Raw genomic sequence first — 17085 nt, forward strand, 5'->3', positions numbered from 1 at the left:
AAAAGAACCTGAAGACCCACCTCCTCCAACAAGCCTACAGCCTGCAGCGATCCTCAACCTACTGAACCGCCGCACAACCAGCTCTGCCCTCTCCTAGTGTATCCTCACCCATCCCCTGCAGACTGAGCCCTCGCGGGCAGGGTCCTCTCTCCCTCCTTATGTACCTGTTAGTGCCTTGTTTTTTGCTCATGTTTAATGTATTTGTCTATATTTGCCCCGTATTTCACATGTAACGCGCCATGGAATAAATGGCGCTATAAAAATGTATAATAATAAACAAACCCCAGAAACTGACGATGTATCAGAACCTACAGAGGGAGTACAAACTGGCCCCATATCTAGAGAAACTAGAAAACCCCAAAGAGCGACAGATCCAGAGCCGATACAGACTGAGCGCCCACAGCCTACTCATCGAATCCGGGCGCCGCCGACCGAACTACAAGCCCCAAGAGAGAGCAGACTGTGCCAGCTGTGCCCCCAGGAGGCCATGGAGGATGAGGCCCACTTCCTGCTGAGGTGCCCCAAATACTCCGCAGTGAGAGACACTCACCTCAAGAGACTGTCAGATCTCCTCCCAGACCTCACCTCCATGGAGGAGGAAGAGAAACGAACGGTAATACTGGGGGAAGAGGAAAGTGCAGCGAGAGACAGAAAAGAGAGACAGAGAGGAAGAGACAAACTGAGAGACAAACAGACAGAAAGAGACAGAAACAGAGAGAAACAGAAACCGTGAGAAACAGAGACAAAGAGAGAAACAGAGAGAAACAAACAGACAGACAGCGAGAGACATTCGGCCCCTTCACTCCCCCCCCCCCCCCATCATTCGGCCCCCACACTCCCCCCCCATCATTCGGCCCCCACACTCCCCCCATCATTCGGCCCCCACACTCCCCCCATCATTCGGCCCCCACACTCCCCCCATCATTCGGCCCCCACACTCCCCCCCCATCATTCGGCCCCCACGCTCCCCCCATCATTCGGCCCCCACACTCCCCCCATCATTCGGCCCCACGCTCCCCCCATCATTTGGCCCCCACACTCCCCCCATCATTCGGCCCCTACACTCCCCCATCAATCGGTCGCTTCATTCCTCCCATCAGGCCCCTTCACTCCCCCCATCATCACCATGTCTGCATTCTATAGGGAGCGGATGCTGCAGGACCCTCCAATCGATGTGCTGTTACCATGGCAATTACAGAGTAATAACCTTTATTATCAGTATATATAATATAATAGAAAATACGGCAGCTCGTACAGAGAAGTGTAAACGTTGGAGTACATGAGTGGGGGAGGGGACAGGGTGTAAACTGTGGATACAAAGATGGCGGCAGCACCGGGCGGCGTTAGCTGATCACCGTGTGGCGCTCCTTCTTACTTCTTGACCTTTCAAAGAACGCGTAATCCTGAAGAGAGAACAGAAAAGATGGCGTCACCGAAGGCAGATCCACCGAAAGTCAAACAAAGATGGCCGTGTGCCGCGGTCACAGCAAACACTGACCAGTAGAACCCAACACTACTAGTCACATGACAAATGATATGGAGTGATGGATACATGGTATATTACACAGCTGCTGATAATGATATATACAGTATATATAGTATGGAGTGATGTATACATGGTATATTACACAGCTGCTGATAATGATATATACAGTATATATAGTATGGAGTGATGGATACATGGTATATTACACAGCTGCTGATAATGATATATACAGTATATATAGTATGGAGTGATGTATACATGGTATATTACACAGCTGCTGATAATGATATATACAGTATATATAGTATGGAGTGATGGATACATGGTATATTACACACCTGCTGATAATGATATATACAGTATATATAGTATGGAGTGATGGATACATGGTATATTACACAGCTGCTGATAATGATATATACAGTATATATAGTATGGAGTGATGGATACATGGTATATTACACACCTGCTGATAATGATATATACAGTATATATAGTATAGAGTGATAGATACATGGTATATTACACACCTGCTGATAATGATATATACAGTATATATAGTATGGAGTGATATATACATGGTATATTACACAGCTGCTGATAATGATATATACAGTATATATAGTATGGAGTGATGATACGGGGTATATTACACACCTGCTGATAATGATATATACAGTATATATAGTATGGAGTGATGGATACATGGTATATTACACAGCTGCTGATAATGATATATACAGTATATATAGTATGGAGTGATGGATACATGGTATATTACACACCTGCTGATAATGATATACAGTATATATAGTATAGAGTGATAGATACATGGTATATTACACACCTGCTGATAATGATATATACAGTATATATAGTATGGAGTGATGGATACATGGTATATTACACAGCTGCTGATAATGATATATACAGTATATATAGTATGGAGTGATGGATACATGGTATATTACACACCTGCTGATAATGATATATACAGTATATATAGTATGGAGTGATATATACATGGTATATTACACAGCTGCTAATAATGATATATACAGTATATATAGTATGGACTGATGATACAGGGTATATTACACACCTGCTGATGATATACAGTATATATAGTATGGAGGGATGGATACATGGTATATTACACAGCTGCTGATGATATATACAGTATATATAGTATGGAGTGATGGATACATGGTATATTACACAGCTGCTGATAATGATATATACAGTATATATAGTATGGAGTGATGATACGGGGTATATTACACACTTGCTGATGATATACAGTATATATAGTATGGAGGGATGGATACATGGTATATTACACAGCTGCTGATGATATATACAGTATATATAGTATGGAATGATGGATACAGGGTATATTACACAGCTGCTGATGATATATACAGTATATATAGTATGGAGTGATGGATATGTGGTATATTAAACACCTGCTGATAATGATACAGTATATATAGTATGGAGTAGGATACTGGGTATAATACACAGCTGTTGATATTGATATATAAAGTATATAGTATGGAGTGATGGATACATGGTATATTACACAGCTGCTGATAATGACATATACAGTATATATAGTATGGAGTGATGGATACAGGGTATATTACACACCTGCTAATGATATATACAGTATATATAGTATGGAGTGATGGATACAGGGTATATTACACATGCTGATAATGATATATACAGTATATATAGTATGGAGTGATGGATACATGGTATATTACACATGCTGATAATGATATATACAGTATATATAGCATGGAGTGATGGATACGGGGTATATTACACACCTGCTGATAATGATATATACAGTATATATAGTATGGAGTGATGGATACGGGGTATATTACACACCTGCTGATAATGATATATACAGTATATATAGCATGGAGTGATGGATAAGGGATATATTACACACCTGCTGATAATGATATATACAGTATATATAGTATGAAGTGATGGATACAGGGTATATTACACACCTGCTAATGATATACAGTATATATAGTATGGAGTGATGGATACATGGTATATTACACACCTGCTAATGATATATACAGTATATATAGTATGGAGTGATGGATACAGGGTATATTACACATGCTGATAATGATATATACAGTATATATAGTATGGAGTGATGGATACATGGTATATTACACATGCTGATAATGATACAGTATATACAGCATGGAGTGATGGATACGGGGTACATTACACACCTGCTGATAATGATATATACAGTATATATAGTATGGAGTGATGGATACGGGGTATATTACACACCTGCTGATAATGATATATACAGTATATATAGTATGGAGTGATGGATACGGGGTATATTACACACCTGCTGATAATGATATATACAGTATATATAGCATGGAGTGATGGATACGGGGTATATTACACACCTGCTGATAATGATATATACAGTATATATAGCATGGAGTGATGGATACGGGGTATATTACACACCTGCTGATAATGATATATACAGTATATATAGTATGGAGTGATGTATACATGGTATATTACACACCTGCTGATGATATATATGGTGTATATTGTTGTGATTTTGCTTTTTGCTCCCTCTAGTGGTCATTAGTGATTTGACTCTGGAGCGTCTGTCTTTTTCTATATCCTCACCTGGGCCGTTAGTTCAGGGGCGTTGCTATATAAGCTCCCTGGACCTTCAGTTCAATGCCTGGCATCGTTGAAATCAGAGCTAATCTGTTGTGCTCTTGTCCTCTGATCCTGGTTCCTGTTTTTCAAGCTAAGTCTGCTTCTTTGCTTTTGTTTTGTTTGGTATTTTTGTCCAGCTTGTTCCTATCTGTATCCTGACCTTTGCTGGAAGCTCTAGGGGGCTGGTGTTCTCCCCCCGGACCGTTAGACGGTTCGGGGGTTCTTGAATCTCCAGCGTGGATTTTTATAGGGTTTTTGTTGACCAGATAAGTTATCTTGCTATATTCTGCTATTAGTAAGCTGGCCTCTCTTTGCTGAACCTGGTTCATTTCTGTGTTTGTCATTTCCTCTTACCTCACCGTTATTATTTGTGGGGGGCTTGTATCTTGCTTTGGGGTCCCTTTCTCTGGAGGCAAGAGAGGTCTTTGTTTTCTTCTCCTAGGGGTAGTTAGATTCTCCGGCTGGCGCGAGTCATCTAGCGATCACCGTAGGCATGATCCCCGGCTACTTCTAGTGTTGGCGTTAGGAGTAGCTATTTGGTCAACCCAGTTACCACAGCCCTATGAGCTGGATTATTGTATCTTGCAGACTTACACGTTCCTCTGAGACCCTGTCCACTGGGGTCATAACAGTATGCCAGGCCAGTATTAAATGTTTAATGCATTGCAGAAGTGGGATTATAAGAAAGAAAATTTTGAGGTTTTTTTTCCTCTCTCATTTTTTTTTTTTTTCTTTTCCCCTTTACCTCAGAGTGGCTTAAGCTTGCTGCAGACATGAATGTCCAGACCTTGATTACAAGTGTGGACCAGCTTGCCGCTCGTGTGCAGGGTATACAAGATTATGTTACCAGAAATCCTAGGTCTGAACCCAAGATTCCGATTCCTGAACTGTTTTCAGGAGACCGATTTAAGTTTAGGAATTTCAGGAATAATTGTAAATTATTTTTGTCCCTGAAACCTTGTTCGTCTGGAGACTCTGCTCAACAAGTAAAAATTGTTATTTCATTCTTACGGGGTGACCCTCAGGATTGGGCTTTTTCGTTGGCGCCAGGAGATCCGGCATTGGCTGATATTGATGCGTTTTTTCTGGCGCTCGGTTTACTTTATGAGGAACCCAATCTTGAGATTCAGGCAGAGAAAGCCTTGCTGGCTATGTCTCAGGGCCAGGACGAGGCTGAGGTGTATTGCCAAAAATTTCGGAAATGGTCCGTGCTGACACATTGGAACGAGTGTGCACTGGCCGCTAATTTTAGAAATGGTTTCTGAGGCCATTAAGAATGTTATGGTGGGTTTTCCCATTCCCACAGGTCTGAATGATACCATGTCCCTGGCTATTCAAATTGACCGGCGGTTGCGGGAGCGCAAAACCGCAAATTCCCTCATGGTGTTGTCTGAACGGACACCTGATGTGATGCAATGTGATAGAAAAACCGCAAATTCCCTCATGGTGTTGTCTGAACAGACACCTGATTTGATGCAATGTGATAGAATTCAGACTAGAAATGAGAGGAAAATTCATAGACGCCGGAATGGCTTGTGCTACTACTGTGGTGATTCTACACATGTTATCTCAGCATGCTCTAAACGTATATCTAAGGTTGTTAGTCCTGTCACCGTTGGTAATTTGCATCCTAAGTTTATTCTGTCTGTAACTTTGATTTGCTCACTGTCATCTTATCCTGTCATGGCGTTTGTAGATTCAGGTGCTGCCCTGAGTCTTATGGATCTCTCATTTGCTAAGCGCTGTGGTTTTATTCTTGAACCATTAGAAAATCCTATCCCTCTTAGGGGTATTGATGCTACGCCATTGGCAGAAAATAAGCCGCAGTATTGGACACAGGTTACCATGTGCATGACTCCTGAACACCGCGAGGTGATACGTTTTCTCGTTCTACATAAAATGCATGATTTGGTTGTTTTGGGGCTGCCATGGTTACAGACCCATAATCCAGTCCTTGACTGGAAGGCTATGTCAGTGTCTAGTTGGGGCTGTCGTGGTATTCATGAGGATTCCCTGCCTGTGTCTATTGCTTCTTCTACGCCTTCGGAAGTTCCGGAGTACTTGTCTGATTATCAGGATGTCTTTAGCGAGTCCAGGTCCAGTGCATTGCCTCCTCATAGGGAATGTGACTGTGCAATAGATTTGATTCCAGGCAGTAAATTTCCTAAGGGAAGACTGTTTAATCTGTCGATACCTGAACATACCGCTATGCGTTCATATATCAAGGAGTCTCTGGAGAAAGGACACATCCGTCCGTCTTCTTCCCCTCTTGGTGCGGGATTCTTTTTTGTGGCTAAAAAGGACGGATCTTTGAGGCCTTGTATTGACTATCGGCTTTTAAATAAGATCACTGTCAAATTTCAGTATCCTTTGCCGCTGTTGTCTGACTTGTTTGCCCGGATTAAAGGTGCCAAGTGGTTCACCAAGATAGACCTTCGTGGTGCGTACAACCTTGTGCGCATTAAGCAAGGGGATGAATGGAAAACCGCATTCAATACGCCCGAAGGTCATTTTGAGTACTTGGTGATGCCTTTTGGGCTCTCTAATGCCCCTTCAGTTTTTCAGTCCTTTATGCATGACATTTTCCGGAACTATCTGGATAAATTTCTGATCGTTTATCTGGATGATATTCTGTTTTTTTCTGATAATTGGGACTCGCATGTGGAGCAGGTCAGGATGGTCTTTAAAATTTTGCGTGAAAATTCTTTGTTTGTCAAGGGCTCAAAGTGTCTTTTTGGTGTACAGAAGGTTCCCTTTTTGGGGTTCATTTTTTCCCCTTCTGCTGTGGAGATGGACCCAGTCAAGGTCCGAGCTATTCTTGATTGGACTCAGCCCTCGTCAGTTAAGAGTCTTCAGAAGTTCTTGGGTTTCGCTAACTTCTACCGTCGTTTTATCGCTAACTTTTCTAGCATTGTGAAACCTTTGACGGATATGACCAAGAAGGGCTCCGATGTGGTTAATTGGGCTCCTGCTGCCGTGGAGGCTTTCCAGGAGTTGAAACGTCGGTTTACTTCGGCGCCTGTTTTGTGCCAGCCTGATGTCTCGCTTCCCTTTCAAGTTGAGGTGGATGCTTCAGAGATTGGAGCAGGGGCCGTTTTGTCGCAGAGAGGCCCTGGTTGCTCTGTTATGAGACCTTGCGCCTTTTTCTCTAGGAAGTTTTCGCCTGCGGAGCGAAATTATGATGTGGGCAATCGGGAGTTGTTGGCCATGAAATGGGCATTTGAGGAGTGGCGTCATTGGCTCGAGGGTGCTAAGCATCGTGTGGTGGTCTTGACTGATCACAAAAATCTGATGTATCTCGAGTCTGCTAAACGCCTGAATCCTAGACAGGCCCGCTTGTCATTGTTTTTCTCCCGTTTTGACTTTGTTGTCTCGTATTTACCAGGTTCAAAGAATGTGAAGGCCGATGCTCTTTCCAGGAGCTTTGTGCCTGATGCTCCTGGAGTCGCTGAACCTGTTGGTATTCTTAAGGATGGTATTATCTTGTCAGCTATTTCTCCAGATCTGCGACGTGTGTTGCAGAGATTTCAGGCTGATAGGCCTGATTCTTGTCCACCTGACAGACTGTTTGTGCCTGATAAGTGGACCAGCAGAGTCATTTCCGAGGTTCATTCCTCTGTGTTGGCAGGTCACCCAGGAATTTTTGGCACCAGAGATCTGGTGGCCAGATCCTTTTGGTGGCCTTCCTTGTCTAGGGATGTGCGGTCATTTGTACAGTCCTGTGGGACTTGTGCTCGAGCTAAGCCTTGCTGTTCTCGTGCCAGCGGGTTGCTCTTGCCCTTGCCTGTCCCTAAGAGACCTTGGACACATATCTCCATGGATTTCATTTCTGATCTTCCGGTGTCTCAGGGCATGTCTGTTATCTGGGTGATATGTGATCGCTTCTCCAAGATGGTCCATTTGGTTCCTTTGCCTAAGCTGCCTTCCTCTTCCGATCTGGTTCCTGTGTTTTTCCAGAACGTGGTTCGTTTGCACGGCATCCCTGAGAATATTGTGTCAGACAGAGGATCCCAGTTCGTTTCCAGATTCTGGCGATCCTTTTGTAGTAGGATGGGCATTGACTTGTCGTTTTCGTCTGCTTTCCATCCTCAGACTAATGGACAGACGGAGCGAACTAATCAGACTTTGGAGGCTTATTTGAGGTGTTTTGTCTCTGCTGATCAGGACGATTGGGTGACCTTCTTGCCGTTAGCTGAGTTTGCCCTTAATAATCGGGCTAGTTCCGCCACCTTGGTTTCGCCGTTTTTCTGCAACTCTGGTTTCCACCCTCGTTTTTCTTCGGGTCATGTGGAACCTTCTGACTGCCCTGGGGTGGATTCTGTGGTGGATAGGTTGCAGCGGATCTGGAATCTTGTGGTGGACAACTTGAAGTTGTCACAGGAGAGGGCTCAGCGCTTTGCCAACCGCCGCCGCGGTGTGGGTCCCCGACTACGTGTTGGGGATTTGGTGTGGCTTTCTTCCCGCTTTGTTCCTATGAAGGTTTCCTCTCCCAAATTTAAACCTCGTTTTATTGGTCCTTACAAGATATTGGAAATTCTTAATCCTGTATCCTTTCGCCTGGATCTTCCTGTGTCGTTTGCTATCCACAACGTGTTTCATAGGTCCTTGTTGCGGCGGTACGTTGTGCCTGTGGTTCCTTCTGCTGAGCCTCCTGCTCCGGTGTTGGTTGAGGGCGAGTTGGAGTACGTGGTGGAGAAGATCTTGGATTCTCGTCTCTCCAGGCGGAGGCTTCAGTACCTGGTCAAGTGGAAGGGCTATGGTCAGGAAGATAATTCCTGAGTGGTCGCCTCTGATGTTCATGCGGCCGATTTAGTTTGTGCCTTTCACGCCGCTCATCCTGATCGCCCTGGTGGTCGTGGTGAGGGTTCGGTGACCCCTCACTAAGGGGGGGGTACTGTTGTGATTTTGCTTTTTGCTCCCTCTAGTGGTCATTAGTGATTTGACTCTGGAGCGTCTGTCTTTTTCTATATCCTCACCTGGGCCGTTAGTTCAGGGGCGTTGCTATATAAGCTCCCTGGACCTTCAGTTCAATGCCTGGCATCGTTGAAATCAGAGCTAATCTGTTGTGCTCTTGTCCTCTGATCCTGGTTCCTGTTTTCCAAGCTAAGTCTGCTTCTTTGCTTTTTGCTTTTGTTTTGTTTGGTATTTTTGTCCAGCTTGTTCCTATCTGTATCCTGACCTTTGCTGGAAGCTCTAGGGGGCTGGTGTTCTCCCCCCGGACCGTTAGACGGTTCGGGGGTTCTTGAATCTCCAGCGTGGATTTTTATAGGGTTTTTGTTGACCAGATAAGTTATCTTGCTATATTCTGCTATTAGTAAGCTGGCCTCTCTTTGCTGAACCTGGTTCATTTCTGTGTTTGTCATTTCCTCTTACCCCACCGTTATTATTTGTGGGGGGCTTGTATCTTGCTTTGGGGTCCCTTTCTCTGGAGGCAAGAGAGGTCTTTGTTTTCTTCTCCTAGGGGTAGTTAGATTCTCCGGCTGGCGCGAGTCATCTAGCGATCACCGTAGGCATGATCCCCGGCTACTTCTAGTGTTGGCGTTAGGAGTAGCTATTTGGTCAACCCAGTTACCACAGCCCTATGAGCTGGATTTTTGTATCTTGCAGACTTACACGTTCCTCTGAGACCCTGTCCACTGGGGTCATAACAGTATATATAGTATGAAGTGATGGATATGTGGTATATTCTTTTCTTACTTTTGACTCTGCAAAAACTCTGTTTCACTCATTCATTCTCGTCTGGACTATTGTAACTCTCTACTAATCGGTCTCCCTCTTACCAAACTCTCCTTGCTCCAATCTGTCCTGAATGCTGCAGCCAGGATTATATTCCCCACCAACCGTTACACAGATGCCTCTACCCTGTGCCAGTCATTACACTGGTTACCCATCCACTCCAGAATCCAGTACAAACTTATAACTCTCATCCACAAAGCACTCCATGGCTCAGCACCACCCTACATCTCCTCCCTGGTCTCAGTCTACCACCCTACCTGTGCCCTCCGTTCTGCTAATGACCTGAGGTTAACATCCTCAATAATCAGAACCTCCCACTCCCGTCTCCAAGGCTTTTCATGTGCTGTGTCAATTCTTTGGAATGCACTACCCAGGTTAATACGATTAATCCCCAATCCCCCCAGTTTTAAGCGTGCCCTAAAAACGCATTTGTTTAGACTGGCCTGCCGTCTCAAAGCATTAGCCTAACTATCCGTGTGACACATTCGAAAAAGTTAAACCATTATCAGGTTCCTCGCATCATGTTGTCAGGCGCTTCATGCAGTTAATAGCACTCTGTGTCTGTACGGTTACATATTTAGGCTGATAACCGGTTCATGCAGCTTTACATGAACACCTAATTCTTACGCTATGGCTGGTCCTAACAACGAAAGCAATTGTTACCATCCACCTCTCGTGTCTCCCCTCTTTCCTCATAGCTTGTAAGCTTGCAAGCAGGGCCCTCACTCCTCTTGGTATCTGGTGAGCGGGGCCCTCACTCCTCTTGGTATCTGGTGAGCGGGGCCCTCACTCCTCTTGGTATCTGGTGAGCGGGGCCCTCACTCCTCTTGGTATCTGGTGAGCGGGGCCCTCACTCCTCTTGGTATCTGGTGAGCGGGGCCCTCACTCCTCTTGGTATCTGGTGAGCGGGGGCCTCACTCCTCTTGGTATCTGGTGAGCGGGGGCCTCACTCCTCTTGGTATCTGGTGAGCGAGGGCCTCACTCCTCTTGGTATCTGGTGAGCGGGGGCCTCACTCCTCTTGGTATCTGGTGAGCGGGGGCCTCACTCCTCTTGGTATCTGGTGAGCGGGGGCCTCACTCCTCTTGGTATCTGGTGAGCGGGGGCCTCACTCCTCTTGGTATCTGGTGAGCGGGGGCCTCACTCCTCTTGGTATCTGGTGAGCGGGGGCCTCACTCCTCTTGGTATCTGGTGAGCGGGGGCCTCACTCCTCTTGGTATCTGGTGAGCGGGGGCCTCACTCCTCTTGGTATCTGGTGAGCGGGGGCCTCACTCCTCTTGGTATCTGGTGAGCGGGGGCCTCACTCCTCTTGGTATCTGGTGAGCGAGCCCTCACTCATCTTGGTATCTGGTGAGCAGGGCCCTCACTCCTCTTGGTATCTGGTGAGAGGGGCCCTCACTCCTCTTGGTATCTGGTGAGAGGGGCCCTCACTCCTCTTGGTATCTGTTTTGATCTGTTTATTGTTATGCTGTAAAGTCTATTCTCTGTACAAGTCCCCTCTATAATGTAAAGCGCTGCGGAATATCTAGGCGCTATATAAATAAAATAAATTATTGTTATTTATTTAGATAGCACCATTAATTCCATGGGGCTGTACATGAGAAAGAGGTTACATACAGAGTTAAAGATATCGTTTACAGCAAACAAATTTACAATGACAGACTGGTACAGAGGGGAGAGGACTCTGTCCTTGCGGACTTACAATCTATGGGATAATGAGGAAGAGACAGAAGGTCGGGTGTTGTGAATTTGCTTTTTGCTCCCTCTAGTGGTTACTAGTTTTTTGACTCTGGTTTTTCTGTCTTTCCTTTTATCCGCACCTGGGTCGTTAGTTAGGGGTGTTGCTATATAAGCTCCCTGGACCTTCAGTTCAATGCCTGGCAACGTAGTTATCAGAGCTAGTCTGCTGTGCTCTTGTCTACTGATCCTGGTTCCAGTTATATCAGCTAAGTCTGCCTTTTGCTTTTTGCTATTTGTTTTGGTTTAATATTTTTGTCCAGCTTGTTCCAAATCTATATCCTGACCTTTGCTGGAAGCTCTAGGGGGCTGGTGTTCTCCCCCCGGACCGTTAGACGGTTCGGGGGTTCTTGAATTTCCAGTGTGGATTTTGATAGGGTTTTTGTTGACCATATAAGTTACCTTTCTTTATTCTGCTATCAGTAAGCGGGCCTCTCTGTGCTAAACCTGGTTCATTTCTGTGTTTGTCATTTCCTCTTACCTCACCGTCATTATTTGTGGGGGGCTTCTATCCAGCTTTGGGGTCCCCTTCTCTGGAGGCAAGAAAGGTCTTTGTTTTCCTCTACTAGGGGTAGCTAGATTCTCCGGCTGGCGCGTGTCATCTAGAATCAACGTAGGAATGATCCCCGGCTACTTCTAGTGTTGGCGTTAGGAGTAGATATATGGTCAACCCAGTTACCACTGCCCTATGAGCTGGATTTTTGTATTCTGCAGACTTCCACGTTCCTCTGAGACCCTCGCCATTGGGGTCATAACAGTCGGGGGTGCTGCAGCTCGGGTGGTTGGTGAGGCGGCAGAATGGTTATTGCTGGCTGTAGGCTTTCCTGAAGAGATGGGTTTTCCGGTTCCGTCTGAAGGATCCGATGGTGGTGGATAATCGGACAAGTTGAGGCGTAGAATTCCAGAGGATGGGGGATATTCGGGAGAAATCTTGGAGGAGGATGGGTGAGGAACGAATAAGTGTGGAGGGAAGAAGGAGGTCTTGGGAGGATCAGAGATTACGTGAGGGAAGATATTGGGAGATTAGTTCAGAGATATAGGGAGGGGGCAGGTTGTAGATGGCTTTGTAGATCAGTGTTAGTAGTTTGAACTGGATTCGTTGGGGAATTGGGAGCCAGTGGAGGGATTTGCAAAGGGGAGAAGCAGGGGAGTAGCGAGGAGAGAGGTGGATTAGCCGGGCAGCAGAGTTGAGGACAGACTGGAGCGGTGCAAGGGAGTTAGTGGGGAGGCCACAGAAGAGGGTGTTGCAGTAATCGAGGCGGGAGATGATGAGGGCATGCATAAGAGTTTTGGTAGATTGTGGGCTGAGGAAAGGACAGATTTTGGCAATATTTGTGAGTTGGAGGCGACAGGAGGTGGCAAGAGTTTGTACGTGTGGCTTGAAGGACAGGGCAGAGTCGAGAGTAACCCAGAGGCAGCGGATTTCAGGTGTGGGAGAGAGCGTGATGCCGTTTACCATGATAGATAGATCAGGTGGGGGGGGGATGCACGAGATGGAGGAAAGAGGAGTTTGGTTTTGTCTACATTGAGTTTTAGGAAGCGAGAGTTTCCTCAGAGTGTTCTCAGAGTATTTTTTAGTGCTTGGAGATTTAGTTTTCATCGCGTCAGCTGAATGATTTACAGCTATTAGCCAGGCTAAGTACATGTGGGGGTGGCCTGGCTGCTAGTAGCTGTAAATCATCCAGCTGTGGCGAAAAAAAAACAATCTCCAAGCACTAAAAAAAAAAAAAAAAAAATACTCGGAGGACACCGGAGCGTGCTCGGGAAATCTCAAGTAACGAGTATATTTGCTCATCACTATTTATGAGTTGTCCTGGGCCAAGGGTATAGATGGAAAAAAAAGTAGGGGCCCTAGGACAGAGCCTTGAGGGACTCCAACAGAGAGAGGGCGGGATGAGGAGGTAGTGTGAAATGTCAAATGTGCCAGAAAGGTATGAGGCAATCCAGGACAGGGCAAGGTCTTTGATGCCGAGGGAAGAGAGAATATGTAGCAGTAGGCAGTGGTCGACTGTGTCGAAGGCAGAGGACAGGTCGAGAAGGAGGAGGATGGAGAACTGTGTTAGCTTTGGCTGTGAGTTAGGCTACTTTCCCACTAGCGTCACTTTGCATACGTCGTTTAGGAGAAAAAACGCATCCTGCAAAGTTGTCCGCAGGATGCGTTTTTCCCCCATAGATTTACATTCGCGACGCATTGCAACGTATGGCCACACGTCGCAACCGTCATGCGACGGTTGCATCGTGTTTTGGCAGACCGTCGGCACAAAAAAAGTTACATGTAACGTTTTTGTGCACGTCGTGTCCACCATTTTCGACCACACATGCGCGGCCGAAACTCCGCCCCCTCCTCCCCAGACATTACAATGGGGCAGCGGAAGCGTCGTAAGACTGCTTCCGCTGCCCACATCGGGCATTATTTTCACAACGCGCGTCGGCACGTCGGGCCGATGCATAGCGACAGACCCCGTGCCGACGCTAGTGTGAAAGAAGCCCGTTACGGAACCCCCCAGCACCCAGAATATGTTGTGCAGCTATATGTATGTATAATAGGTCCCATGTGAGATGCATGTCCCTAATGCATCAGCCCACAGGCTGCGCCCCTGGGCAGAGGGGACAAGATATCCCCCTTCTGACCTCCCCAACCTTTGTAATAACCACAGTAAATACCGGCAGGCTCCGGCCACCTGCGGCTATTGTAATGTATGTCTGGCTTGCCGCTTTTCAATTGGCCCACCCTCTGTATCTGTGTGATATATGCTGTGTCCTGTGAGTAAAGTGTTGTCACACTGGAAATACGTGGAGAAGCAGTGATCTTTTATATGCGCCCAGGTAACCAAGCAATTCCAGCCAGCGTCCTTCATTCAGACTCCAGCCAAAGCAGATTGGACCTCCTGAAACACGGGGTGTTACTGAAAGAGGTACTCCAGCATGGTAGACCCCGTTACACTGGTGGCAGACAGCGGGATGTGATACCCCGTCTACAGGAGGAAAGGAATGAATGGAAAACAACTACCAGAAGTTTAAGAGGACTACATTAAACATCTGGTGGAAGCCCGAGGGTTAAATCGCCAGCAACAAAACAAAAGCGGATTTGATAGCAGCCATCGTGGAACACGACCGTGCAGCGCCCCCCAATGTGAACATGGAGGAGACTGAATTCCAGAGGGAGGTAAAGAACAGACTGGCGTTCTATGGCTCAAACCCTGCAGTAGAGATCATACGAGAGGTGATGGCTGATGTGCGTACTGATCTGAAGGAAAAGATGGCCGAGCGGACCAAGATAGAGCTAGCCAAGATGGTGTTGGCAGAGCGGACCAAACTGGAGCTGGCCAAGATGGAGAGTCAGCGAGCAGGGGGAGCTCTGGCCTCCGCCCAGGTACCTTCAACAGTAAGCCACAAAAAGATCCAGTATAATGCCTTCCGACAGTTGGGGGAGGCAGAGGAAGACATTGATGGCTTTCTGCAGGACTTTGAGCAGCAGTGTGCCCTTCATCAAGTGAAGCCGCAGGAACGGATTCAGATTCTGGCCAGCAAGCTGACAGGCCGGGCAGCGGAAGAAGTGATCTTGGCTCAGTATGCGCTGACACCAGAGGCATACCGCCAAAAGTTCCGCGGACTTATAAAACGAGTAACCGATACCCACGCTGAATGGGCCTGTAAATTACGGCGGTCACTGCTACAGTGGGTATAAGGGAGCCAAGCAACCACTAAGGAGGACGTCCTCCAGCTCTTCTTGTTAGAACGATTCTTTAATGGACTAACCCCCGAGACACAGGAATGGCTTCGGGACAGGCGGCCAACGACTCTTGAGGAGGCCGCTCGTCTGGCCGATGAACATCATGATGCCAGGAGGCCTCAGTTGTCCGGATCAAAGATGGTCACTAGGAGTCCGCCCATGGACCTGGAGGCCCCCAAACCACAGAAGATTGTAGGGGGACCAGCTAAAAACCCAGCCTACCACAGTCCCCCTGGGGCGCGATGCCACACCTGCCATCAGCTGGGCCACCTGCAAAGACAATGTCCCAACCGGACTCAGCATACCCAGTGGCCAAAGGCGGGAACAGCTACCTTCAGCCGGGCCGCTGTACACTGCTACCAAGGCGAAGCTGACCCGGCATTGGGGGCTACGACTAACCAGGGGGTGGAAGAGATGGAGGAAGTGCTGCATGTAGACCCCGTGCAGGCAGCCCGGGCAGATAATCGACAACAGCATCGACAGGTCGTGTGGGTTAATGGGAAACGTATGCAAGGACTAAGAGATGCCGGGGCAACTTTGACCCTTGTGAAGCCTCATCTCGTCCGGGACCAAGAGAAGACGGACCGGACAGTGGCAGTCCGTGTAGCAGGGGGAGCCATACATCGACTGCCCACTGCCAGGATTCACCTGAACTGGGGAGTCGGGGATGGCCTTGTTGAGGTCAGCTTGATGGAGGATTTGCCTGCAGACGTCTTGCTGGGAAATGACTTGGGGCCCATGTGGTCGGCCTTCTCGGTTGCCCCTCTGGCTGAGACATATCCTGTGACCACCCGGAGACAAGCTCAAGCTACGGAGGCGGAATCACACTCAGAGGAGGCCCAGGTAAGACATCCCAGCCCTACACATATTCCCATAGCCAGACACATTTCTTGGGCCACCCCAGCTGAATTTAAGAGGGAGTTACTTGAGGATCCTTCATTGGAGGGATATTGTGGGAAGGCACAGGAGGGGAGAGGGGTACTGGAAGGGGAACAGTTTGTATGGAAGCAGGGACTCCTCCACCGGATCACAGAGCAGCACCACACAGGGACGAGCCCCACTATAAAACGACAGCTGGTAGTTCCCAAGAAGTATAGGCAGGAGTTACTGCGAATCTCTCATGACATACCCTTGGCTGGGCACGTCGGCGTCAGTCATCGTCTGACACAAAACTTCTTTTGGCCGGGGGTTACCTATGATGTTCGTCAGTACTGACAGACCTGTGACAGTTGCCAGCGCATTGGCAAGAGGGGAGATCGATGCAAGGCCAAATTACGCCCCCTCCCCATTGTGGAGGAACCATTTAGCCGAGTAGCGGCCGATCTGATAGGTCCGTTAGCCAAACCCAGTCCGTCAGGGAAAAGGTATATATTGACAGTGGTAGATTATGCCACACGGTATCCAGAGGCGGTTGCGTTACCTAACATACTGGCAGAGACGGTGGCGGCTGCCCTGCTCCAGGTTTTCTCACGGGTTGGATTTCCCCGGGAGATTATCTCGGACCAGGGTACCCAATTTACAGCAGAGGTGACCAACCAACTGTGGAAGCTGTGCGGCGTAAAGTTCATTTGAAGCGCCCCGTACCACCCGCAAACCAATGGGTTGTGTGAACGCTTTAACGGGACGTTAAAACAACTCATTGGGACTTTTACCAGGACCTACAGG

General features: G+C 47.2%; 1 protein-coding gene across 5 annotated transcripts in view; it reads right to left on the minus strand.

The window, feature by feature from the left end:
- Window positions 1-1192: 1192 nt before the first annotated feature.
- The window catches only part of LOC143774146 (phospholipid scramblase 1-like), a 52279-nt gene continuing 36386 nt past the window's right edge, over window positions 1193-17085 (minus strand). For all 5 annotated transcript variants that reach the window (XR_013215481.1, XM_077261482.1, XM_077261480.1 and 2 more), the window contains one exon: window positions 1193-1403. Coding sequence is in view for 4 of the 5 variants with exons in the window: in XM_077261482.1 (XP_077117597.1) it covers window positions 1344-1403 (60 nt within the window). In the remaining variant the exon portion in view is untranslated. The remainder of the gene's footprint in view (window positions 1404-17085) is intronic.

Source organism: Ranitomeya variabilis, chromosome 5 (assembly GCF_051348905.1).
Source record: "Ranitomeya variabilis isolate aRanVar5 chromosome 5, aRanVar5.hap1, whole genome shotgun sequence".
NCBI lineage: Eukaryota > Metazoa > Chordata > Amphibia > Anura > Dendrobatidae > Ranitomeya > Ranitomeya variabilis.